This window comes from Gymnoscopelus microlampas (genome assembly GCF_963454915.1).
Source record: "Gymnoscopelus microlampas genome assembly, chromosome: 4".
Taxonomy (NCBI): domain Eukaryota; kingdom Metazoa; phylum Chordata; class Actinopteri; order Myctophiformes; family Myctophidae; genus Gymnoscopelus; species Gymnoscopelus microlampas.
In genome coordinates, this window is record NC_139941.1 from 9,378,287 (window position 1) to 9,404,182 (window position 25,896).

The window sequence follows — 25,896 nt, forward strand, 5'->3', positions numbered from 1 at the left end:
CTGCTATTTTCAAATATCCGACGCTCGTGTGTTGGTTCTTTTGGGCTTGTTTTCATAGACCTGGTTGCTTGCTTCTCACACACTCTGGCAACACTGCCAGGCAGGAAGTGATCTACAGACTACAAGAGGAAAAAACGGTTCAAAACGAGCGGAATCCGTGGTTATTTACGTGTTTTAATAATAATGTCGTGCTGTGTAGTGGGCTGCAAGAGCCGGTCTTCGCAGAAAATGTTCCGTTTTTTCCGGATCCCGAGGGCGTCAGACCCTGAACGCAGACGGAGGTGGCTGCAGGCCATACGGACGAAGCCAGACGGAGGGAGGATGGACGAAAGAAAAATCAAGAATGCCAAAGTGTGCAGTGCTCACTTCATTGCAGGTAACAACACAGTCACAGACAGTGGTAGACAGCTCCAATCAGAACCTCTCCCTCCGCTCTATAACTCCGAGATGAGGTCCCACTGCGTAGGGGTGCCGGCAGAGTGCGACACGGTGGCCAATATTCTTGATTCCTACCCTTTTCCGCACATCGTATCCAAGGTAAAGGTAGGTAAAGGTAGTCCCCCCTGCTCTTAGATGTTTTACATTTTAGCGGTCAAGAAAATGAAAGCGACAGGCTGTGACAAGCGTTTAAATCGCTTTTTCAGTCAGCCTGTGCCATGTTTTCCCCATGCAACCTTAAGGGAGCAGCACTGCGCATGCGGACGGGGGTTGACTGGCCACAGGCTGACTAAATAAGCGATCTAAACGCTTGTCACAGCCTGTCGCTTTCATTTTCTTAACCGCTAAAATGGGGGGAGTAGCAGGGGGACTACCTTTACCTGTTGGATACGATGTGCGGAAAAGAGTAAGAATCAACAATTTTGGCACATTTTCCGCCGGTGTCGCACTCTTCCTGTTGTCCAAGCTGTGGAACCTCATCTCGGAGCGGATGAATCCACAGAGTGCTCCCCTGGTGCAATCATAACTTTAACTGGCTAGTATTAGTACTATTACTTCCCAGAAAGTTCAGCGATTGATTGATTGAATACTTTATTTAGAAGTTTGCAGAAAGAAACACATGCAAGTACAGTTCAAATACAAGGTCAACTAAATAGGATAAAAAATATAAAAAAAACAGGTTGTAAATAATACATTTTAGGAAGGAAGCCATATACCATATACAATGGTATATGGCTATATATATAGGTGGGAAGTTTTTGGTCTACCAAAACAAACAGTGAAAATACAGCGAGAGGGCAGTATGTATATGCAGGTAAACACCACCACACTACTCCAATGGTTGATAACTGCTACCCAGAAATGATGGGTAAAAGAAAATGATATGTTGTGTTGTGTAAACACAGGGAAAATGTACATACTAGGCCTTTTAAACTGCTCTCCATCCAATGTCTTTTACAAAATGTGCGATCAGTCAATAAAACAAACTTTCATTTATAGGAACGTTTTCTCTGGATGACACCAGTCCTGACTTCGCCCCATCCATCTTCCCCCGCGACATAAAGAATGACTGGAAACGATTCACGAGCAAAAATGAGAGGTAAAAGTTAGAGCCAGTCCGATTTATCGGCCATTATTTGACTTTTATGATCATCTCGGTATTGGCAATCTTTTTCTTTTTTTACCTCACAATGCATCGCTAAACTTACAACGCACCGCAATGAGACTGCTATTTCCAGATACTGGCCAAATACATGATCATTTGCGGGTCCTTTTTTGAGAACCACTGGTCTAGGAGTTTTCAAAATTGGGAGGGGCAACAGACACAAAAATCTGGCGTCGGTCAGGCTCTAGTAAACATAACAAGATATAACCATGAACATGATCTAGTTGCTCATTAAATTGGATATTTAGTTTTAGTAAGACATGTAGTCATGACTTAGACCTCTTGGAAAGAGAAATGAATTGAGTTCAGTGTGCTCTCTTCTCTGAACAGGTGGAAGAGGAAGAAAAAAAGGGACGAACTGAAGGAAAGGGAAAAGGTTGAAGCCACTCCCAATAATGCACCACTGATGGAGGGTGATGGACATTCGTTGTGCATAGTGGTGGTGCCAGAGGTGTGGGTGCAACCGTTAAATCAAATTAATCAATTTAATCGATAATAAAAGTCAATAATCGATGCTCGGGTGGAACAGTGGTTAAGTATATGCCCACCAACTTAAGAGTCTAGGGGTTCGAATCCACCGTGGTGCATCCAGCTCTGTCGAGCGTCTATATTATGAACACAGTTGGCCCGTGTTTGGTTGTGGTGCATCCAGCTTTGTCGAGCGTCTATATTATGAACACAGTTGGCCCGTGTTTGGGGCTTCTCTGCCCCAAACACGGGCCAACTGTGTTCATAATGTAGACGTCCCAGCCTCACTCATCTGTGAAGACAAGAGCCTGGTCACGACCTAAACCAGCGAGTGTCTAGGACACTGGTTCTCAACGTGGGGTCCGGGGACACCCAGGTGTCCTTGAGGGAAGTTCCAGGAACCAAGTGGACTCTTACGGGTCTGTAACTCAGAGAGCGTACGTACGTCCAAATGGACACGTCCGTGTGCATGCTCTCAGAGTTAAATTAACACTGAGGATTTCACAGTGTAGACTGCGGTCCCAGAGATAGAAATCACGTTACATGGGGGTCTATGGACTTAATGCATATCAAACTGGAGGTTGTTTGAAGTTAAAAAAGGTTGAGAGTCACTGGTCTAGGAAGTCCTGTCTGAGTGGGCAGGATTTCCATCGTACGCGTTTCCCCCGGAAACTATATTTTTTGACCAATCACAACACTCGTTTCATTCATGGAGAATGTTAACAGATTTGTAAAGCATCAACGTTATTTCCTTGGGCGATACTTCCGCCAAATGTAACCGTTTCCGGTTGTCACTTCCTAAACAACCAACAGCCCAGGTCTTGCCCAGCGTGCCTGTCAGCAGGGCTTGTTGGACGGGACGGAAGGAGTAGGGCAGAGGCTCTACGTCCTCCCAGTGGGGGCTCCTCACTGGCAGTTGAGCCAGTAGGATGCAACAGCAGTGACAACACATAGAAATGTATGTCGGGAGGAATCAATTGACATAACTTCCAAATTGGGAAGAAAAAAATATTATTTTTGGCATGTCATTATAGACAAAAAATGTAAGAAAATAGCCGACTTATCCCATCGCGATGCGTTGTGAGCTTGTAAATCTGCAATATTAATTATTTTTGCACGACACCGCTGTGCGAAGTATAAAATAGTGCATAAGTGGTTAATTGATTTGTTGGTATAGTGTATAACCAACTGGCAAGATATAAATGAATAGGCACATTTTTAAGTTGAGTGCATTGAGGTGGATTCTTTTATGTATGTAATATTTTCATTTCTAACCTCGGAGTACAAAATGAATGTCTTCAGCCATGCGATGTTAAACAACATTTTGTAGTGTAATATGTTTTGTAAATGTTCTTTTCTGCAAAATAGAGAACGGAAGCGGACATTTCTGTGCCTAAAATGATTTTGGGTAAGAAAACAGACCATACTTACAGCAACAGTAAGTATTAGCAACGAAGACATTGTGTTAAAGAAAATCATTGTTGCATGGACATAAAAACAAATATGTTATACAATTTGCAAATAAAGGCGGCAATGATAATTCATATTCCATGTCATAAAGCATTTGGAAAGAAAAGTGTTAGTAGCTTTGATATTGTGTCACCTTTTTTCAACTTCACTTTGTCCTACAACAAATTGGTGTTTTAATTACTTCTTTAGTTACACATTTGATTGATTTGATTTGACTAATAATAATAACAACCACAAATTGTTTTAGAAAAGAATATATTTAAGATCTAATATGTAATAAAGAAGAATTTATCCTCTGCAGGGGGAGTCTTAACGAACCCAAGACTAGAAGGTATGTGATGAGATTTAATTTATTTCATTTTTTAACCACATTTTATTTTTAATACTCTGTGTGCTTAATCTTCAACGTTGTAATTTTCTACCTCGACCAGAGGAGATGAAGACGAAGGTGGCTGACCTCCGGCAGACAGAAATCCGCCTGAAGCTCCACGCCAAAGTCCTCAGTGAATTATACTGCCGTAACAACGTTATACCCAAGGTTGTTATAATTCAGCATTTTCTTTATTAGTTTTAGTTTTTATTTCGTTGTAGTTTCCAATTTCAGTTTTAGTTTTATTAGATTTTTAAGTGAGTTTACTTATTTAGTTTGCTGTTTTTTTTTTATAAAGGCTTAGTTTTAGTTCAGCTAATGGATGAGCTGGACTCAGTGTGCTAATAGCTTCCATGGACATGCACACAAACATGAAAGCATACTCAAACACATCATGGGCGTTCCACAAGTGTGGTTGCTTTCTTTTAAAGACCCTTTTAAATTTAGAATTGTACCTTTTTTATAGAATTGAAGTACTTAGCTGGGAGTTTTAATTGTGTTGTATATTTATGTATTGTCTTGTCTTGAATGTATGCATTGATCTGAGCAAAATGATTTTCCCTTGTGGATAATTAAGACATCTAGAGCTAATGTAGTTTTATTATTAAGAAAAATAAATGGCAGATCTACAAGCTCACGTGTCACGATGCCACACGTTGAGCAGAACCTATTACAACTGAGCTAATAGAGCCTGCCTGCTTGCTCAGGGGAGAAATTAAATTTTAACTGAAGGTCAAAATTCAAAGGTTGTGTCAAACCAGACACATCTAAATGTCTCAGTAGAAGAGCAGGGAGACCAAATACAACCTCCCCAATTGTATAGGTTGTATGTATTGTATTAACATACTTAACTATAATAACCTTGTTCTATTCCCCATTTCCCCCAGGAACTTCGCATCCAGATGCCCCCGACCATCGGCTCGTACAACAAAGACTTTAACAAAAAATGGTGCGACACACTGGATAAGTGCTCACTGGACTTGATGCACCTGATCGTTGAGGAGCTGTCACGCCAACATGAGGTTGTCAGTAGAGAAATCTTAAGCCAGGAGGCTTTCATGAAGGTAGGGATGGGGACAGTTATCGTTTATCATTTAATAAAACGCTCACATAAATGGTATAGGCTCTATATGCACAGCAGCCATATTGGAAAGAAATTGGGCCTCTTCTTACTTCCTTCACAGGTGTTACCAATGATACTAATGAAGGCTTTGTTCCATTCTGGTCAAACAGAGTGTGGACCAGGTACCCTCATGGTTCCTTGAGGGGGTTCCAAATGGCCCCTTGCAGGTGTATAACTCTGAGAGTGTACAAATTACGGGTCCATTTGGTTCCATTTGTACACTCTCAGAGTGTCACCTATGGGTGTCCCTGAAATTAAAAGGTTCAAGAACCACTGTGCTATACTAAATGGAACAGAGCCTTCATTAGAATCATTGGTAACACCTGTGAAGGAAGTAAGGAAGAGGCCCAATTTATTTCCAATATGGCTGCTGTGCATAGAGCCTATTGCAGGGAATTCAATATCCTTTATCATATAACAATTCACTTTTGACAAATTGCATAGCTGTAGAGTTAAGGCGGCCACAGCTGAATGGGTAGAGAGGCCGCCTGGGAACCAGAAGGTCCCAGGTTCGTGTCCCGGACGCAGCAATGTGTCGAGATGTCCCTGAGCAAGACACTTAACCCCGAACTGCTCCCTCCTTGTGCTCAAGTTTGACCACTTGGGCAGCAATCAGCTGGGTGAAGCTGAAAACTGAATTTCCCGCTTGGGATCAAATGGGTCTAAATTAATTATTATTATGAATTATTATATCCGCTCCAGAGAGAAACAACATGTATATAAAATCCAAACAAACTTCATTTTTAAAGCACATTTACAACTAAAGCTGACCAAAGTGTTGTACATAGTTAAAACAAAACATAAAGCATCAACAAATAATATGAATTTACAAAAAGTATGCAAAGCATAAAACAAATGATGTGAGCTCAGGGTGAAGTTGGGATTTTTAAGTTGGGATTTAAAAAACCCCAATGGACTAGATTGTCTCTGTCGGGTGGAAACCTCATATGTCCAAAACAGTTACTTTTCAGGATTCTAATTCAAAAGTAGCAGAACTACAACAGTCTATGTGTGTCCGTGTACGTGCAGACATTACTGGATAGGTAGGTAGGCTCTGTTTACGTTCAAAACGGAAGCCAGGCTTCCATGCCGACGTGGCGTTACGATAGTTAAGGATTTATACACAAAGTATCTCCTTATGAGGCAATAGACATATTTGTTTCTAAACAAAATCAACTGTATATTTCTTCGGCGCATTTTCACAGTTTTTTGCTTATGTTGATCATTGCGATAATAACGTTATTCGCAATAATTATTTGCCACAATAATCGTGACATGACATTTTCATATCGTCCCGTCCCTACACGAAGGTGGCGTTTAATGGCGCTCCTGCGTTCCACGACACAACGTTTGAATCAGGACTGTATGAGGAGAAGGTCACAGAATACAAGAGGGACGTACTCGACTACAAGCGGAGCCAGGTTAGTAGGGCTGCAACAGTTAATAATCTACTATATTGAGTAGTCTGATTAACCACTTAAGCTAATATGTGCTAATAATAATTTTTAAAAAACAATTGGGGGTAAAAAGCAAAATTGACAATCCCCCCCAACCTAAAAAAAAAATATTTATTTATATTAAAATCTATTTCGGTCTAATCTAATTATTTTCTTATTTTTTCTTAACAATCAATTTAATCTAATTATAACTGCTGCACCCCAAAACCAGGTGTACAGTTGGACGTTCGCTGAGCCGTTCTCAAATGAACAACAGGTCAATTCCAGGCCAGAGGAAATGCACTCTCCAGTGTGTCGAAATATTTGTATGGATCACAACTATAGTATGAGTTTCCGAGGCTACAACTATAGTGAGTATTAAAAACTTATTGAACATGTTCTTGAAGAAAATCGTTGCTGTCGGGCAGAAACCTCTTATCTCCGTATTCTAACCTTTTTGTGTTTTTTCGTAAATGAATGTCCTAATTGATCACACAGGGTCACACAAGCGAAGCGACGCGTTTTGAGCTTGTAGATCTGCTACTTTTGATACATTTTGAATCCTGAAAAGTAACAGTTTTGGACATATGAGGTTTCAGCTCTCAGTCGCCACGATGGATTTCAGTCATTTGGATTCCATAGAAGCCAGCATGTCTTCTATGGAATCATGTTTCACAGCTAAAATAGCCAATCTACAAGCTGACACATTGAGAGCTTGAGAGATTGCTTCTAGCAATATGTTCAGAAACATCTTCCATGAAATCTTAAATAAATAAAACCGCAACGATATATGGGTCGGGCTCTACACACATGGACATATTGTAAATGTTTGGTATGTTTTCAGATGGATGGGGTGATAGGACAGCATGTTGGTGGCCACACCAACACGCCTCTGGGCTGCCAACAATTGACACTTTGATGGCCGACAAGGTAATTATAAAGGTAAATACCCCACATCAACAACGGGACTCCCTCTTTCTTTGGCGTTTCGCCCAGTGTTTAGGGGTGTGCGAGGATATTCGGTTAAACGGGGCTGCCCCTACTAACTGTTTTCCAAATAATATTTGGTTATTCTATGAAGTATATCTTTAGTTGAGATATTTACTTTTTTTTCCCATATTGATGTCATGTCTTAATAAAATTATGCTTTTAACAAGCAAATTAAGCAGGTGCCTATCACCCAGGGCTCAGGCACCCACGGCAATGTGCTGGTCGGACGGTTGCAATGCTTTGTAACATGTGCACTGCGCAGGATGCATGATTGCACGTAATTCTGTCATTCAAACTCTCTTTCTCTGTAATGTTGGCCCAGACATGATATTTTCAAAGGCAGACAATTAATGTCAACAAGGTCGCGATGACCTCGTTGACATTTGTGAAACCACACAGTGAAGCCCGCACTGATAATGAATTCCTTGCGCCAGTTGTTATTATCCACTAATAATCCAATTGTACAACTTGAAATATAGCCTACATTCACGTGCCGGTCACCAGCAGTGAGTGAATCTAACATACTCAAGCTACAGACAGACACTGTCGGGTTGACCTTTTTGTTGTTGTTGATTACTCTGTTTGATGGGAAAGCCTTGCGATGGAGAAATCACATCCAACATAAAGACCTGGATGTGAATCGCCCATGTTACCTCGTACTGCCCGCTGCCTGTGATCCGGTCGAAGAAATAATCCAGCGCTTACTTTGAGCTAAGGAGTGAGGACATGAAGAAAGCGTAGGCCTACATTTTCAATCACAATTGTTTGGCTGAAAATCCATTCTATATGTCATGTTATGGTTAAAACTTTAAGGGGAGCTGGTCAGCTTCATTCAGATCGGCTCTGACTTGCACTGGAGTGACAGCTAATTGATATAACCTACTTTTGCGCTGCACACTGGAATGATGTAATTAATTCTTTGGGAGCAGGTGTGTAAGGTAGTAGTGTATAAACATTTTAAATGGCTTTCACATACTCTTAATATTTTCTTCAAATCAGATTTCGCCTTTGGCACATCGAAATGTGCTCAGTTTTGGCTATTTTCTGGGTGTTCATTTCAATTATGAATTAATTTTTGACTATTCGCATCAACGTTTTTAGAATTGTCGTGTACACGGCAGTGAAATTAACCGTTGGGAACATCCCTAGTGTTGTTATATGCCTAACCCTAATCTTGACCTCACAAAAAATATGCCTAAACCTAACCTTAACTCTAACCTTAACCTCACAGAAACTAAGCCCTAAACCTAACCTCAAAACCACACCCACCTGGGCAAAACACTGGGGAAAAAAGAGAGTCTGACTCTTCCACTTTAGGGGAGTTGGAGCTGGCTGATATGACTTCAAATCAATATTACGGCTTGATGTACAAGTACATCCCCCAGCCATGATGCACAAGTACACCCCCTGGACATGACACTAGTATGCCCCCAATCTAACCCTTGATGTTGAGTGCCAAGCAGGGAGGCGTTGGGTACCATTTTTATAGTGTTTAGTATGACCCGGCCGGGGAATCGAACCCTGAGCTCCCAATCTCAGGCTAGACCTTCTTAACCACAAGGCCACTGAGCTGGTCCCGGCTTGATGACTGCAACAGTATCCTAAACGGCATCACCTCCAAAGTCCTCAATAAACTCTAATATGTTCAGAACTCGGCTGCCATATTACACCTGTCCTCCCTGACCTACTGTTGTACACTGGCTTTCTGTCAAACTCCACAATCTGGCTCCCCCCTATCTCTCTGACTTCTCCCGCTCCCTCAGGTCTGGTGACGCCAACCTCCTTGTGGTCTGCAGGACCGAGCACCGAACCTGGGGTCACAGGGCTTTTTGTGTTGCTGCCCCCTCCCTGTAGAATGCACTCAAAGAAGCCCACTCCCTCCCTTCCCTCAAAACCCACCTCTTCAAACATTGCTTTCCCCAAAGTCATGTTTTACAGTTCTACTGTTGTTGTTGCGCTTACTCTTATACATAACTTATTGTACTGTGGGGCTTTTTTCCCCTCTCCCATGTGAAGCGTCTTTGAGTACTTAGAAAAACGCTATAAATCTGAGATATTATTATTATCATAAGTTCTGAGGTCACATTAATCTGTTTTCTGTTTGTATTTTTAGATGGAAGAAGTGGAAGTAGTAGTGGAAGATTCCGTGACAATGATTTCGCATCCCAATACAAATGACATGGAGCCGTTGGATAATGAGGAGGAGGGTGATGAGGAAGACGAGGACTGGACTCCTAATGCAAAGCGTCCAGAGGAATGTTCAGCTGGTAGCCATGATGAGGAAGACGACATGGAGTATGGCAGACCGCTGTCCTCTTCAGAACCAGAACCAGAAGCGACACCACCACCACCATCCCGTAAAAGGCCGAGCTCTAGTGTGCCTCCAGAGGTGCGGAAGGATGGCGTTGATCATTCCCCCAACTTGGGGGAGATGCAAGCATTTTACTGTATTTCACAAAGCAACATGACAACAGTTGTAAAAGAAAATAATGGAGTTCTAATGGACATGCGTTATTTTTTTGTAAAAAAAAAACAATGAGAAAAAGGTCAATAAATTGCCTGACTTATCAAAGATGATACAAAACAAATCCTATATGCAAATATTTTTTTGTAAAAAAAATATATTCAAAGGGGCTAATAAACACTATTATTTCTATTTGTCAGGTTTTACCGGGTTAAAGAAATTATCCCATGATGCAACACAAAGTAATTTTGTTCATATTTTGCTCTGCATTTGTGACAAAATGTAGAGAGCGATGGAAAGTGAATTTAAAAGAGTATGGTGCTTTTTTAGGTCATCAGGCAGAGGCTCTGAGCCACTACTGCTACACTTAAGTACATTTTATGACTATCTGTGCTTGGGTATTTGTATTTTCTGATACTTCAAATCGTCTGTCGGGTGGAAACCTCATGTCCAAAACTGTTACTTTTCAGGATTCCAATTCAAAAGTAGCATGATCAAGTGGGACATTAATTTACAAAAAAACACAAAAGGTTAAGGTAGCTCTCCACCGACGCCTGCGGCGGTAAGTGTTGGAAAGCGTCTGTTGAATGGGCGGTGGGTACACTATCAAATTGTTGTAGGGACCGTTGCAAGGCGACCAAGCAAGCTCCGTCGGCCTTCGACCGTCGGATAGCAGCAGGCTTGTTGAAAAAGTCATCAAGCCATAGACAATTTCTTTGCACCATAGTAGCCGTCTGTCGATGTCGGCTCTCAGGTGCATTCAGCAACATTTTGTCACACCTTCCAACCGACTGATCTCCCGACTTCTTTCGACTGCCAGTCTGTTTGGTGGAGAGCTGCCTTTAAAATATGGAGATAAGAGGTTTCTGCCCGACAGCAACACAATGGTGGTCTAATGGTTACTGCACTAGTGATTCTCACACTTTTTAGCACGTGACCAAAAGAGAAGTTTGGGGTATCCCTGGGATTCAAACTAACAAAACGACATGATGAATTAACCACTGAAAATAGTTGTCCACAAGTTGTCAGCTTGTAGATCAGATATTTTCACTATTCTGACATATATGATCAATAGTTAGTTACAGTCAAATAACTTGATATGATTCTGAAATGAACATTCTGCATAATGAGTAGGCTACTTTTACTTTTGCTACTTTAAGTATAATGGGCCTCATGCAGCAATAAGTTCCTAATGTTTCCTCTTACATTTCTTCCTAAGTGAATTCCTAAGAGAAGTCGAGTCAGATTCATGAAACGTTCTTAAAAGGCAGAATTGTTCGTAACTTATGTTCTTAAGATGATGAATCCCAATCCTCGTAACTTGAAGGGGTGTGCCAGTTAATTAATCCTAATTACCATAGGGAGCCGCCCCACCAATCCCCATATAAGGCATGGCTGCATGGCCCTGCCTGCAGTCACACCTGTGTGTGATTGCTGCTCACAGAAATCACAGGAAATCACACAGAAATAAAGTTGAGAGAATGAAGCAAAGAATACCTAAACTAAAGTCTACAGATGGTTTAGGACACCAGACTCCAAACATAAATAAATCAATAGTTCTGTGGAGGTACTTCTGAAGTGAACAGCACATTATTTTATTTTGTTAATGAATGTATTTTATTATTTCTCTCACATTAATCAACATATCACCACTAGACATCAATGTAAATTTGCGTGTAAATGTGGATTGGGTGGGGGGTTATGGGGTGGGTATGGGGCTTGGGCTTTGGGTTAGATTGTAATTTCAGACCTGTTGAAAACTCTAAAGCAGTTGTTCTCAAACATGTTCATGTCAAGGACCCCCACATTGACATGCATTTGGCTGCAGACCCCCACCTGAAAATATTGTCTGCCAGGGAAAATAGACGATCTACAAGCTCAAAATGGCCAGTAATGGGACGTGTTGTGAGCTTGTAGATCGGCTATTTTCAAACAAGGTATAAAAAGTGATTAAACTGTTCATCGTTTGCTGTGGACCCCCTGAAACTCCCTGAAGGACCCCTGGGGGTCCCCAGACCACACTTTGAGAACCACTGCTCTAAAGATATGATAAAAATATTATTGTAATTTAAATCCTATATTATACAACTGTAGAATTGAAGAAACTTCGAGAATTAATTATTTTTGCACAAATATGTCACACTTAAGAACTCAAAGGCCACCCTAAGAGTGCTCTCTAGTATGCGTAGATTTCTTCTTAACTTAAGAACAAATCACAGCTAAGAAAACATTTGTGAATGCCAAAATCTTTTAAAAAACTTCTAAGTGGGTCTAAGAACAAATTTGTTCGTAAGTACGGTTCATGAATCGGGCCCATTGTCCTTTGACTTCACTTAAAGGTAGGGTAAGTGATTTTCTTTGGTTAAAATAAGTGTTAAATAGCTCTATATTCTGATAGTAGCCTACTCATTGCTATAGAGTGTTTGTTCAGTCTCCTTGTCTCTCCAACTCTTTATAAAACAGAAAATGCATTTTCGTTTCAGTTTCATTTCCAATTTGATCCAATCAGGATAGAGAACTCAATCAGGATATAGATTAAACAAGTGAAATTGGAAGTGATGACACTAAGAAATGAGCAGGCAAAATTGGAACTGGAACACTATAAAAATGAAGCTTAAAAATGGGTACTTTCGCCTGATTGGCTGAGATTTTGACACCTACCGGAAAATGTATTTTCTGTTTATTAAAGAGCTGGAGAGACGGGGAGACTCCTGTTACTGAACAAACACTCTATAGCAATGATTACTATCAGAATATAGTGCTTTAACCTTTTAACAAAATATTTTTTGTTTTAACCCAAATATATCACTTACCCTATCTTTAAGTATGATATTGATTGCAAATTTTACTTGTAACAACACTGTGGAATTCTTCCTTTGTTTTACTCAAGAAGTTCAAAATATGAGTACTTCTTCCATAGCTCTGACGGAACCGCGTGATAGTGATATGCAACTGACTTCTGCCAAGACCCGCCCCAGACCCGGAAAAGTCGCGCTGTGATTGGCCAGTGGTCACTTTGAGTGACAGTTGGGGCAAACGTAGTCCCCACAACATCATTTACTATTCTGTGCCTATCGGTACATATTACATAACTCGAACGGCGCTGAGTCGACTAGCAGACCATCGGCTGGTCGTCGCGGGCACTCGCGCCTGGAGGCGCTCGGGCGCGACTCCTCAGCCTCAAGGTCTGCTGAGTTGGCGCGCCTCCGTCATGGTCCAAAACTATACTTTATTAGCCAAAAAAAAGTTGTCTGCGATTGTCGGAAAAAGAGTACCCCCAGCGGGATTCGATCTCGTGCCTTAGGGTCGGCAGGCTAACGCCTAGTGAGGCACGCCACGAGACCAAACGCAATCCTAGGGTTTTGATCTGTATTAGACTGTAAATGCCCCCACCGTCCCCTTTGGGGGCGGAGTCCTTGTTTTCTCGTTTTTATATTCAGCCAATCGCAGGGCGGGGTTTGGTCGGATGAAGTTGTACAACAATATTACGCGACGGAACCTCTCCCTCCGCTGTATAGTGCGTGCCAACGACTCGTCACCACGGGGGCCGTGGCATAGTAGCTGCAGACATACTTGAGGGGGGCAATGTTAAGTCAACCTGTTTTATACCCCTCAAAGATGTCCGCCGCTACCAAATGACACTTGTTGACACCCCCTTCAGGATTTTTGGCACGCTCTATAGCTCGCCTCCGAGATGAGGTTCCTCGTTTGAGCAGGACATTGTCGCACATTTTCCACTTTACATGTTTCTTAGTATTTAAGTATTTAATTTGCCTCGGTCCTCAGCCGGTTCCATAATATTTTGCATTAGAAGATGCAATTCAACATTTGACCAGTAGGGGAAACAGTAATGTTATCTCTACGGGCGCAACTCTTGCGCAATGTCTTAAAAACATGTAACCGAATGAGGACAGAGGCGAATTAAATGCTTTTTTGGATAGCTTTAATTGTGCGCTAGAACTTAAAACATCTGAGAGCATGGCAGAAACCCTTTACTTTTTGGATAGGATGTGCAGAAAGGGGTAAGAAACATGTAAAGTGGAAAATGTGTGACAATGTCCTGCTAAAACGGCAGCACCTGTTTCCGCGGGTAGTTTCCTGATGTGTGGGAAACATCCTGCGGAGGGACCGGAAGTAGGAAGTAGCAGCTCAGTGTGTTTACATTTGCCAGCAGAACGTAGCTGTAGCTTCACAGGTCGCATAGCGATTCTTGACTCCAAGACGTTTGTTATTAAGACTCGGCTTTTCTTAACGTCACAATGAGCTCAGGGACAACGTGTGCGGTGCGTGGCTGTCATTACAACCGAAACAAACTAAATGATTGGCTTAAACTAGAGTGCTTCGTCCACCAACCGAAAACTAAGTTCGAATGTTCTTGCCAACGATGGTATGAATTCCATCGCATCCCAAAGGACGCCGATGCGAAAAGAAGTTGGCTAAGAAACTTGAACCTAAAAAAACCTCCCAAAGCTGTGCATGTGTGTTCATTTCACTTCGTGGACAAGAGACCTACACGGGAGAATCCGTATCCAACGCTGCTGTTGGGTGAGAGACCTCCAGAGGAGAGTATCGTTCAGAGACATTTAACGGGTAAGATTAATTTCTACAAGGCATTAAAACAAATCTGACCTGGCCTGAAATCTATTACAATCAATCTATTTAAAACGTGCTAATTGTAAACACTCAATGGTAGGCCTGTCTGATTATGTGTTTGTACTAATACTAATCTGTCATTTGTAACGTCACACACACACACACACACACACACACACACACACACACACACACACACACACACACACACAAACACAGTGCGAAATCTTCCATCAATGTAGTTGTCCTAGGAAGGACACAAATCATCTTTCATGTTAGAATTTGTGCAGCCCTTGTAAATCTGAAAGGAGAGTTAATGTAAAGCAAATAGACACAATGTAGATCACAATCACTGTTAATTGTATTTTATGTATTTCTGTTTTGACAGGCCTGAATAAATGCTTATGTAATTTCTAATGACATAATTCAGAAACAGTATTGTCTAATTTCCAATGAGATAATCAAGTTCAATTCATTTTTCTAAGTATTTTGTCCATTTTAGGGACAATATTAATGGGCACAGAGTTTTCGGTTATGAATCTGTCGCTACATTTCCCACCATAAGCATCTGAAATGTACATAATGACTCCAGATGGCGCAATTACAACTAGATATTGCACAGCATTACAAGCATAGTGACTGTAAGATTCAGTTCTTGAGTCCAGCAATTACATCTATCCAGAATGACAATGTTTTACTAGCCTGACTATGTGACCTTTTGAAGCGGATGCGATGGAATTGAGACGTTAAGCGAGAGAAAAGCAGACATAAAAGACTTACTAACAAACGTTCTTGTAGTCAGAATCGCTATGCGACCTGTGAAGCTACAGATATGTTCTGCTGGCAAATGTAAACACACTGAGCCGCTACTTCCTACTTCCGGTCCGTCCGCAGGATGTTTCCCACACCAGATCCTTGCCCCAGTAACTTCCCGCGGAAACAGGTGGATACAGCGGAGGGAGAGGTTCCGTAGGGGCTAAACTCCGAGATGAGGTCCCACTGTGTAGGGGTGCCGGCAGAGTGCGACACGGTGGCCAATATTCTTGATTCTTACCTTTTCTCCGCACATCGTATCCAAAAAGTAGAGGTACTTTCCCCTGCTCTCAGATTTTTGACATTTTAGCGGTCAAGAAACTTTAACCGACGGGTTGAAACAAGCGTTTAAATCGCTTTTTCAGTCAGCCTGTGCCATGTTTTCCCCATGCAACCTTACGGGAGCAGCACTGCGCATGCGGACGGGGGTTGACTGGCCACAGGCTGACTAAATAAGTGATCTAAACGCTTGTCACAGCCTGTCGCTTTCATTTTCTTGACCGCTAAAATGTAAAACATCTAAGAGCAGGGGGGACTACCTTTACCTGTTGGATACGATGTGCGGAAAAGAGTAAGAATCAACAATTTTGGCAATTTTTCGCCGGTGTCGCACTCTTCCTGTTGTCCAAGCTGTGGAACCTCATCTCGGAGCGGACGAATCTACAGAGTGCTCCCCTGGCGCAATCATAACTTTAACTAGCTATTATTAGTACTATTACTTCCCAGAAAGTTCAGCGATTGATTGATTGAATACTTTATTTAGAAGTTTGCAGAAAAAAACACATGCAAGTACAGTTCAAATACAAGGTCAACTAAATAGGATAAAAATAAAAATAAAAACAGGTTATAAATAATACATTTTAGGAAGGAAGCCATATACCATATACAATCTGCCCTCTGTGTTTACACAACAAAACAATAATTATTTATGTATATATATATATATATATATATATATATATATATATATATAATTTATTTATTTCTTTTTTTTTACTGATAAATTCCTTATACCAGCATTTATATAGGTGGGAAGTTTTTGGTCTACCAAAACAAACAGTGAAAATACAGCGAGAGGGCAGTATGTATATGCAGGTAAACACCACCACACTACTCCAATGGTTGATAACTGCTACCCAGAAATGATGGGTAAAAGAAAATGATATATTGTGTTATGTAAACACAGGGAAAATGTACATACTAGGCCTTTTAAACTGCTCTCCATCCAATGTATTTTACAAAATGTGCGATCAGTCAATAAAACAAACTTTTATTTATAGGAACGTTTTCTCAGGATGACACCAGTCCTGACTTCGCCCCATCCATCTTCCCCCGCGACATAAAGAATGACTGGAAACGATTCACAAGCAAAAATGAGAGGTAAAAGTTAGAACCAGTCCGATTTATCGGCCATTATTTGACTTTTATGATTATCTCGGTATTGGCAATCTTTTTCTTTTTTTACCTCACAATGCATCGCTAAACTTACAACGCACCGCGATGCGACCGCTATTTCCAGATACTGGCCAAATACATGATAATTTGGGGGTCCTTTTTTGAGAACCACTGGTCTAGGAGTTTTCAAAATTGGGAGGGGCATCAGACCCAAAAATCTGGCGTCGGTCAGGCTCTAGTAAACATAACAAGACAGGAACATGATCTAGTTGCTCATTCAATTGGATATTTAGTTTTATTAAGACATGTAGTCATGATTTAGACCTCTTGGAAAGAGAAATTAATTGAGTTCAGTGTGCTCTCTTCTCTGAACAGGGGGAAGAGGAAGGAAAAAAGGGACGAACTGAAGGAAAGGGAAAAGGATGAAGCCACTCCCAATAATGCACCACTGATGGAGGGTATAATATGTTTGTAGTATAATATGTTTTTTAAATGTTCTTTTCTGCATAATAGAGAACGGAAGCGGACATTTCTGTGCCTAAAAGGATTTTGAGTAAGAAAACAAACCATACTTACAGCAACAGTAAGTATTAGCAACGAAGACATTGTGTTAAAGAGAATCATTGTTGCATGGACATAAAAACAAATGTTATACAATTTGCAAATAAAGGAGGCAATGATACTTCATATTCCATGTCATAAAGCATTTGGAAAGAAAAGTGTTAGTAGCTTTGATATTGCGTCACCTTTTTTCAACTTCACTTTGTCCTACTACAACAAATTGGTGTTTTAATTACTTCTTTAGTTACACATTTGATTTATTTGATTTGACTAATAATGATAATAATAATAAAATAATAACAACCCCAAATTGTTTTAGAAAAGAATATATTTAAGATCTAATATGTAATAAAGAAGAACTTATCCTCTGCAGGGGGGGTCTTAACGAACCCAAGACTAGAAGGTATGTGATGAGATTAATTTTATTTTTTAACCACATTTTTAATACTCAACGTTGTAATTTTCTTCCTCGACCAGAGGAGATGAAGACGAAGGTGGCTGACCTCCGGCAGACAGAAATCCGCCTGAAGCTCCACGCCAAAGTCCTCAGTGAATTATACTGCCGTAACAACGTTATACCCAAGGTTGTTATAATTTAGCATTTTCTTTATCAGTTTTTGTTTTTATTTCGTTTTAGTTTCCAATTTCAGTTTTAATTTTATTAGTTTGCTGTTTTTCTTTCTTTTTTTTAACACATTGAGTGCCAGAGGTTTTTAAAAAAAGATGTAGTGTCACTGGCTGTTTTTAACCATTTTTGAACCCTTTTCAAGTAGTCACAAAATATTTTCAGTGATCACCGTCCTCACGGTGATCCCCTCATTACACACACAGGGGTCTCGTACAATCGGGGGGGGGGGGGGGGAAATTAAAGACATTCGGTAATCCGTTCCATAGTTGCAGCCAGTTGAAAATAGTCAAAAATACATAGTAAAAAAGAAAAGTACACAGGAACCGAGATACAGGCTTCTGAAGTCATAAGTTAACCAGGAAGTGGATAGGAGTCTAAATCTTTGAAAAATGATATCTCCTGGTGCTGTGAATGGAAAAATATATATATATATTTTTTCAAAAACGGTTATAACCGTTTTTTGGCACTTCTCGTTTGGATTATGAAAAACGGTCCAGACCGTTTTTGGCACTCAATTTGCTAAAGGCTTAGTTTTAGTTTAGTTCAGCTAATGGATGAGCTGGACTCGTGTGCTAATAGCTTCCATGGACATGCACACAAACATGAAAGCATACTCAAACACAGAATGGGCGTTCTACAAGTGTGGTTGCTTTCTTTTAAAGACCCTTTTAAATTTAGAATTGTACCTTTTTTTATAGAATTGAAGTACTTAGCTGGGAGTTTTAATTGTGGTGTATATTTATGTATTGTCTTGTCTTGTCTTGAATGTATGCATTGACCTGAGCAAAATGATCTTCCCTTGTGGATAATTAAGAGCTAAAAACATCTAGAGCTAATGTAGTTTTATTATTAAGAAAAAGAAATGGCAGATCTACGAGCTCACGTGTCACGATGCCACATGTTGAGCAGAATCTATTACAACTGAGCTAATGGAGCCTGTCTGCTTGCTCAGGGGAGAAATTAAATTTTACCTGAAGGTCAAAATTCAAAGGTTGTGTCAAACCAGACACATGAATGTCTCAGTAGAAGAACAGGGAGACCAAATACAACCTCCCCAATTGTATAGGTTGTATATTGTATTAACATACTTAACTATAATAACCTTGTTCTATCCCCCAGGAACTTCGCATCCAGATGCCCCCGACCATCGGCTCGTACAACAAAGACTTTAACAAAAAATGGTGCGACACACTGGATAAGTGCTCGCTGGACTTGATGCACCTGATCGTTGAGGAGCTGTCACGCCAACATGAGGTTGTCAGTAGAGAAATCTTAAGCCAGGAGGCTTTCATGAAGGTAGGGATGTGGACAGTTATCGTTTATCATTTAATAAAACGCTCACATAAATGGTATAGGCTCTATATGCACTGCAGCCATATTGGAAAGAAATTGGGCCTCTTCTTACTTCCTTCACAGGTGTTACCAATGATACTAATGAAGGCTTTGTTCCATTCTGGTCAAACAGAGTGTGGACCATCGTTCCTTGAGGGGGTTCCAAATGGCCCCTTGCGGGTGTACAAATGGAACCATATGGACCCGTAAGGGCCCAATTGGTTCCATTTGTACACTCAGAGTTACAGGGTTGTGTAGCATGGAATGGCCTTCCTCTACGTATAAGGGATTGTGCTACATTTCCATCTTTTAAATTCAATGTGAAAAGAAGGTTGCTTGAAAACCAAAGCTGCAACCATTTGTGATCATGTTTTAGGTTTATTTTTAGGCTATGTAATGTTATGTAAATGTATTCCACCGTTTGTCTGTTTTTCTGATTTTATGTTTTGTTTGAGGACTGCGGATGAAAATTAGCATCTTTGCTAAATCCGGTGTATTTACGTTCATGTGACGTTCATTAATATGCTCTGTCCTGTCTTAATAAACAAATAAAGTAAAGTATGGGTGTCCATGAAATTAAAAGGTTCGAGAACCACTGTGCTATACTAATGGAACAGAGCCTTCATTAGAATCATTGGTAACACCTGTGAAGGAAGTAAGGAAGAGGCCCAATTTCTTTCCAATATGGCTGCTGTGCATAGAGCCTATTACAGGGAATTCAATATCCTTTTCATATAACACTACGATCAATTCACTTTTGCCAAGTTGCATAGCTTTAGAGTTAAGGCGGCCACAGCTGAATGGGTAGAGAGGCCGCCTGGGAACCAGAAGGTCCCAGGTTCGTGTCCCGGACGCAGCAATGTGTCGAGATGTCCCTGAGCAAGACACTTAACCCCTAACTGCTCCCTCCTTGTGCTCAAGTTTGACCACTTGGGCAGCAATCAGCTGGGTGAAGCTGAAAACTGAATTTCCCAATTGGGATCAAATAGGTCTAAATAAATTATTATTATGAATTATTATATCCGCTCCAGAGAGAAACGTATGTATGTATGTAAGAAAATGTATATAAAATCCAAACTTCATTTTGAAAGCACATTTACAACAACTAAAGCTGACCAAAGTGTTGTACATGGTTAAAATAAAACATAAAGCATCAACAAATAATATGCATTTACAAAAAGTATGCAAAGCATAAACAAATGATGTGAGCTCAGGGTTAACAGATGGGTTTTAAGTTGGGATTTAAAAAACCCCAATGGACTAGATCGTCTCTGTCGGGTGGAAACCTCATATGTCCAAAACAGTTACTTTTCTGGATTCTAATTCAAAAGTAGCAGATCTACAAGCTCAAAACGCGGCGCTTTACGCCGCATTACGAGCTTGTAGCTTGCTACTTTAGATGCTTTTGTGTGACGCTGTAGTATGATCAAGTAGGACATTCATTTACCAAAAAAACATAAAAAGTTAGAATGGAGACGAGAGGTTTCTGCCCAACAACAGCGATATTAGAAACAGTCTATGTGTGTCTGTGTACGTGCAGACATTACTGGATAGGTAGGTAGGCTCCGTTTACATTCAAAACAGAAACCAGGCTTCCTTACCGACGTTACGATAGTTAAGGATTTATACACAAAGTATCTCCTTATGAGGCAATACACATATTTGTTTCTAAACAAAATCAACTGTATATTTCTTGGTCGCATTTTCACAGTTTTTTGCTTATGTTGATCATTGCGATAATAACGTTATTCGCCATCATTATTTGCCACAATAATCGTGACATGACATTTTCATATCGTCCCGTTCCTACACGAAGGTGGCGTTTATGGGCATGCCCGCGTTCCACGACACAACGTTTGAATCAGGACTGTATGAAGAGAAGGTCACAGAATACAAGAGGGACTTACTCGACTACAAGCGGAGCCAGGTTAGTAGGGCTGCAACAGTTAATAATCTACTATATTGAGTAGTCTGATTAACCACTTAAGCTAGTAGGTGCTAATAATAATACAAAAACAATTGGGGGTAAAAAGCAAAATTGACAATCACCCCCCAACCTAAATAAATAATAATATATATTTATATTAAAAATCGATTATTGGTTATTTTCTTACCAATCAATTAAATCTGATTATAACTGCTGCACCCCAAAACCAGGTGTACAGTTGGACGTTCGCTGAGCCGGTCAATGAGAAAGATGAGGACTGGACTCCTAATGCAAAGCGTCCAGAGGAATGTTCAGCTGGTAGCCATGATGAGGAAGACGACATGGAGTATGGCAGACAGCTGTCCTCTTCAGAACCAGAACCAGAGGCGACACCACCACCCCGTAAAAGGCCGAGCTCTAGTGTGCCTCCAGAGGTGCCGAAGGATGGCGTTGATCATTCCCCAACCTGGGGGAGATGCAGTTCCAGGCCAAAGGAAATACACTCTCCAGTGTGTCAAAATATTTGTATGGATCACAACTATAGTGAGTATTAAAAACTTATTGAACATGTTCTTGAAGAAAATCGTTGAAAATCCTAATTGATCACACAGGGTCACACAAGCGAAGCGACGCCCTTTGAGCTTGTAGATCTGCTACTTTTGATACATTTGAATCCTGAAAAGTAACAGTTTTGGACATATGAGGTTTCAGTTCTCAGTCGCCACGATGGATTTCAGTCATTTGGATTCCATAGAAAACAGCATGTCTTCTATGGAATCATGTTTCACAGCTAAAATAGCCAATCTACAAGCTGACGCATTGAGAGATTGCTTCTAGCAATATGTTCAGAAACATCTTCCATGAAATCTTGGTAGTCTTGGATATTTCATTTAAAAGCCTCAAAAGGTTAAAGCCTCAATCTGGGATTTCTTCACCTGGTAGGCAGTATGTAGAACAGGAGGAACTATAATACTAAACTCCTAATTTTACATATTGTGTTAATTGTTTAGGACTCAGCAATAGTGTGGGGGGCTCCTTTCATAATGTTTCACAGATCGCACATTAAACATTTTCAGTCGTGAGACTCCATGGGACACCCGACAGAGACGAAATTATTGTTCACTTTATACACATACAGAAACTGACCGATGGCACATTGCTTGGTCCATTTTTGGAGAGTTCTAAACCACCAATTTTGTTTTGACCATACTGTATTTTGACAAAAAGTGCCAAATTCTCTAATCAATAGAAAGAAACGTATATTTGAGTCACGTTTCCGTCACCACCGATCTCGTTGCGATGCGCTGTGAACCTTGTAGATCTGCCCTTTTTTGAGAATTATCTTTAAACATTGTGCCTGTAATGACATGCCCAAAATGAGACACTAGGTTGAAAGTGGCTAACAATCGGGAGACATCTGCTGCCTAATTGCAGATTTAGTCAAAAAAGTCAAATAATGGCTGATGAATCGGCCAAACCAATATACGTAGGTTAAAGTTGTCAGTCGCCACGACTGATTTCAGTCATTTTTATAAGACTTACAAGAGTATTACAAAGGATGAAACTAGCAATAGAATACTTTTTCTATTGTTTAATTGTAAATTTATGTTCGAAATTTTGTTACTTTTCAAGATTCAAATATATATATATTTTTTTTTTAAAGCCGATCTACAAGCTCAAAACGTGTTGCATCGTGATGCTTTTTGAGCTTTTAGATCGGCTATTTTTGCTACATTTGTGCGACACTGTAGTATGACAAAGTAGGGCATACATTTATGAAAAAAAACATAAAACTAAACCGCAACGATATATGGGTCGGGCTCTACACACATGGACATACTGTAAATGTTTGGTATGTTTTCAGATGGATGGGGTGACAGGACAGCGTGTTGGTGGCCACACCAACACGCCTCTGGGCTGCCAACAATTGACACTGTGATGGCCGACAAGGTAAATATAATGGTAAATACCCCACATCAACAACGGGACTCCCTCTTTCTTTGGTGTTTCGCCCAGTGTTTAGGGGTGTGCGAGTGACAGCTAATTGATATAACCTACTTTTGCGCTGCACACTGGAAGGATGTAATTAATTATTTGGGAGTAGGTGTGTAAGATTTCGATAGTATAAACGTTTTAAATGGCTTTCATATACTCTACTATTTTCAAATGAGATTTGGCCTTTATAGATAGAAATGTGCTCAGTTTTGGCTATTTTCTGGGTGTTAATTTCAATTGTTAATTAATATTTTTTAACTATTCGAATAAACGTATTTAGAATTGTCGTGTACACGTCAGTGAAATGAACCGCTGGGAACATCCCTAGTGTTGTTATATGCCTAACTCTAATCTTGACCTCACAGAAACCTGGGCAAAACACTGGGAAAAAAGAGAGTCCGACACTTCCACTTTAGGGGAGTTGGAGCTGGCTGATACGACTTCAAATCAATATTACAGCTTGATGTACAAGTACACCCCCTGAACATGACACTAGTATGCCCCCAATCTAACCCTTGATGTTGAGTGCCAAGCAGGGAGGCATTGGGTACCATTTTTATAGTGTTTAGTATGACCCGGCCGGGGAATCGAACCCTGAGCTCCCAATCTCAGGCTAGACCCTCTTAACCACAAGGCCACTGAGCTGGTCCCGGCTTGATTACTGCAACAGTATCCTACACGGCATCACCTCCAAAGTCCTCAATAAACTCTAATATGTTCAGAACTCAGCTGCCATATTACACCTGTCCTCCCTGACCTACTGTACACTGGCTTCCTGTCAAACAAAGAATCCACTTCAGAATACTGCTCATCCCCTACAAGGCACTCCACAATCACAATCTGGCTCCTCCCTATCTCTCTGACCTCCTCTCCCGCTCCCTCAGGTCTGGTGACGCCAACCTCCTTGTGGTCTGCAGGACCGAGCAGGCGAGCACCGAACCCGGGGTGACGGGTCTTTTTGTGTTGCTGCCCCCTCCCTGTAGAATGTGCTCAAAGAAGCCCTCTCCCTCCCTTCCCTTAAAACCCACCTCTTCAAACATGACTTTCCCCAGCTAACTGGGGAAAGTCATGTTTTACGGTTCTGCTGTTATTATTGCGCTTACTCTTATAGATAACTTTTTTTTTTGTGGGTTTTTTCCCTCTATCCCATGTGAAGTGTCTTTGAGTATTTAGAAAAACGCTATAAATCTGAGATATTATCATTATTATTATAATAAATTCAGAGGTCACATTAATCCGTTTTCTGTGTGTATTTTTAGATGGAAGATACCGTAACGATGATTTCGCATCCCAATACAAATGACATGGAGCCGTTGGATAATGAGGAGGAGGGTGAGGAGGAAGACGAGGACTGGACTCCTTATGCAAAGCGTCCAGAGGAATGTTCAGCATTCAGCAAAAAAAAAAAAAAAAAACAATGAGAAAAAGGTCAATAAATTGCTTGACTTATCAAAGATGATACAAAACAAATCCTGTATGCAAATATGTTTTTGTAAAAAAAAAACTTAAAAGGGGCCAAAGGGGCTAATAAACACTATTATTTCTACTTGTCAGGTTTTACAGGGTTAAAGAAATTATCCCATGACGCAACATAAAGTAATTTTGTTAATATTTTGCTCTGCATTTGTGACAAAATGTATGTTGGTAAGCAGCGATGGAAAGTGAATTTAAAAGAGTATGGCGCTTATGTAATGGGAATCTTTTGGCTTTTTTAGGTCATCAGGCAGAGGCTCTGAGCCACTACTGCTACACTTAAGTACATTTTATGACTATCTGTGCTTGGGTATTTGTATTTTCTGATACTTCAAATCGTCTGTCGGGTGGAAACCTCATGTCTAAAATTACTTTTCAGGATTCCAATTCAAAAGTAGCAGATCTACAAGCTCAAAGCGTTTGGCTTCACGCTGTGTTTCTAGCTTGCAGATCGGCTACATTTGATACTTTTGTCGCTGTAGTATGATCAAGTGGGACATTAATTTACAAAAAAACAAAAGGTTAAGGTAGCTCCACCGATGTCGGCGGCGGTAATTGTTGGAAAGCGTCTGTTGCCGAAAACCTGTTGAATGGGCGGTGAGTACACTGTTGCGTCAAATCTTAAGTTGTAGGGAAGCGTTGAAAGCCGACCAAGCAAGCTCAATCGGCCTTCGACCGTCTGATAACAGTGAGCTTGTTGTTGAGACATCAAGCCATAGGCCAATTTCTTTGCACTATAGTAGCCGTCTGTCGGTGTGTGCTCTCAGGTGCATTCGGCAACTTTGTCACACCTTCCAACCGACTGATCTCCCGACTTCTTTCGACTGCCAGTCTGTGGTAGTCTGTTTGGTGGAGAGCTGCCTTTAGAATATGGAGATAAGAGGTTTCTGCCCGACAGCAACACAATGGTGGTCTAATGGTTACTGCACCAGTGATTCTCAAACTTTTTAGCACTTGACCAAAAGAGAAGTTTGGGGTATCCCTGGGATCCAAACTTACAAAACTACATGATGAATTAACCACTGAAAATAGCTGTCCACAAGTTGTCAGCTTGCAGATCAGCTATTTTCACTGCTAACTAATTTAAAAGTATTGTTTGTTGCACACATACTGTATGCGTGTGTGTACCCCCATAAAAATGGGTCCTGACCCATTGCTTTGGAAATGGTGTAAACTACATTATTGGCAACACAAGGCCACATTTTTATGGGTGTAAGCAAGGTAGATGTTTTCTTTTTCACATCACCCAGAACAG

At 40.7% G+C, this 25,896-nt stretch overlaps 1 protein-coding gene across 6 annotated transcripts; it reads left to right on the forward strand.

Annotated features, from left to right (window-relative positions):
* The first annotated feature begins 119 nt into the window (after positions 1-119).
* On the forward strand, positions 120-25,099 carry LOC311043716 (uncharacterized protein). Of its 6 annotated transcripts, none has more exons than XM_084055067.1 (14): positions 120-376; positions 1,438-1,537; positions 1,934-2,054; positions 3,440-3,509; positions 3,843-3,872; positions 3,973-4,079; positions 4,799-4,975; positions 6,345-6,455; positions 6,703-6,841; positions 7,315-7,412; positions 9,574-9,849; positions 21,608-21,716; positions 23,038-23,135; positions 24,428-25,099. In XM_084055067.1, exons 1-14 carry the CDS (start codon positions 184-186, stop codon positions 24,587-24,589), a joined length of 1,791 nt encoding a protein of 596 aa, XP_083911193.1. In that variant the 5' UTR covers positions 120-183; the 3' UTR covers positions 24,590-25,099. The 6 variants fall into 6 exon arrangements, with proteins under 6 accessions (XP_083911193.1, XP_083911194.1, XP_083911195.1 ...); XM_084055068.1 differs by having other exon boundaries at positions 23,038-23,123; XM_084055069.1 differs by having other exon boundaries at positions 7,315-7,400.
* The last annotated feature ends 797 nt before the right edge of the window (positions 25,100-25,896 follow it).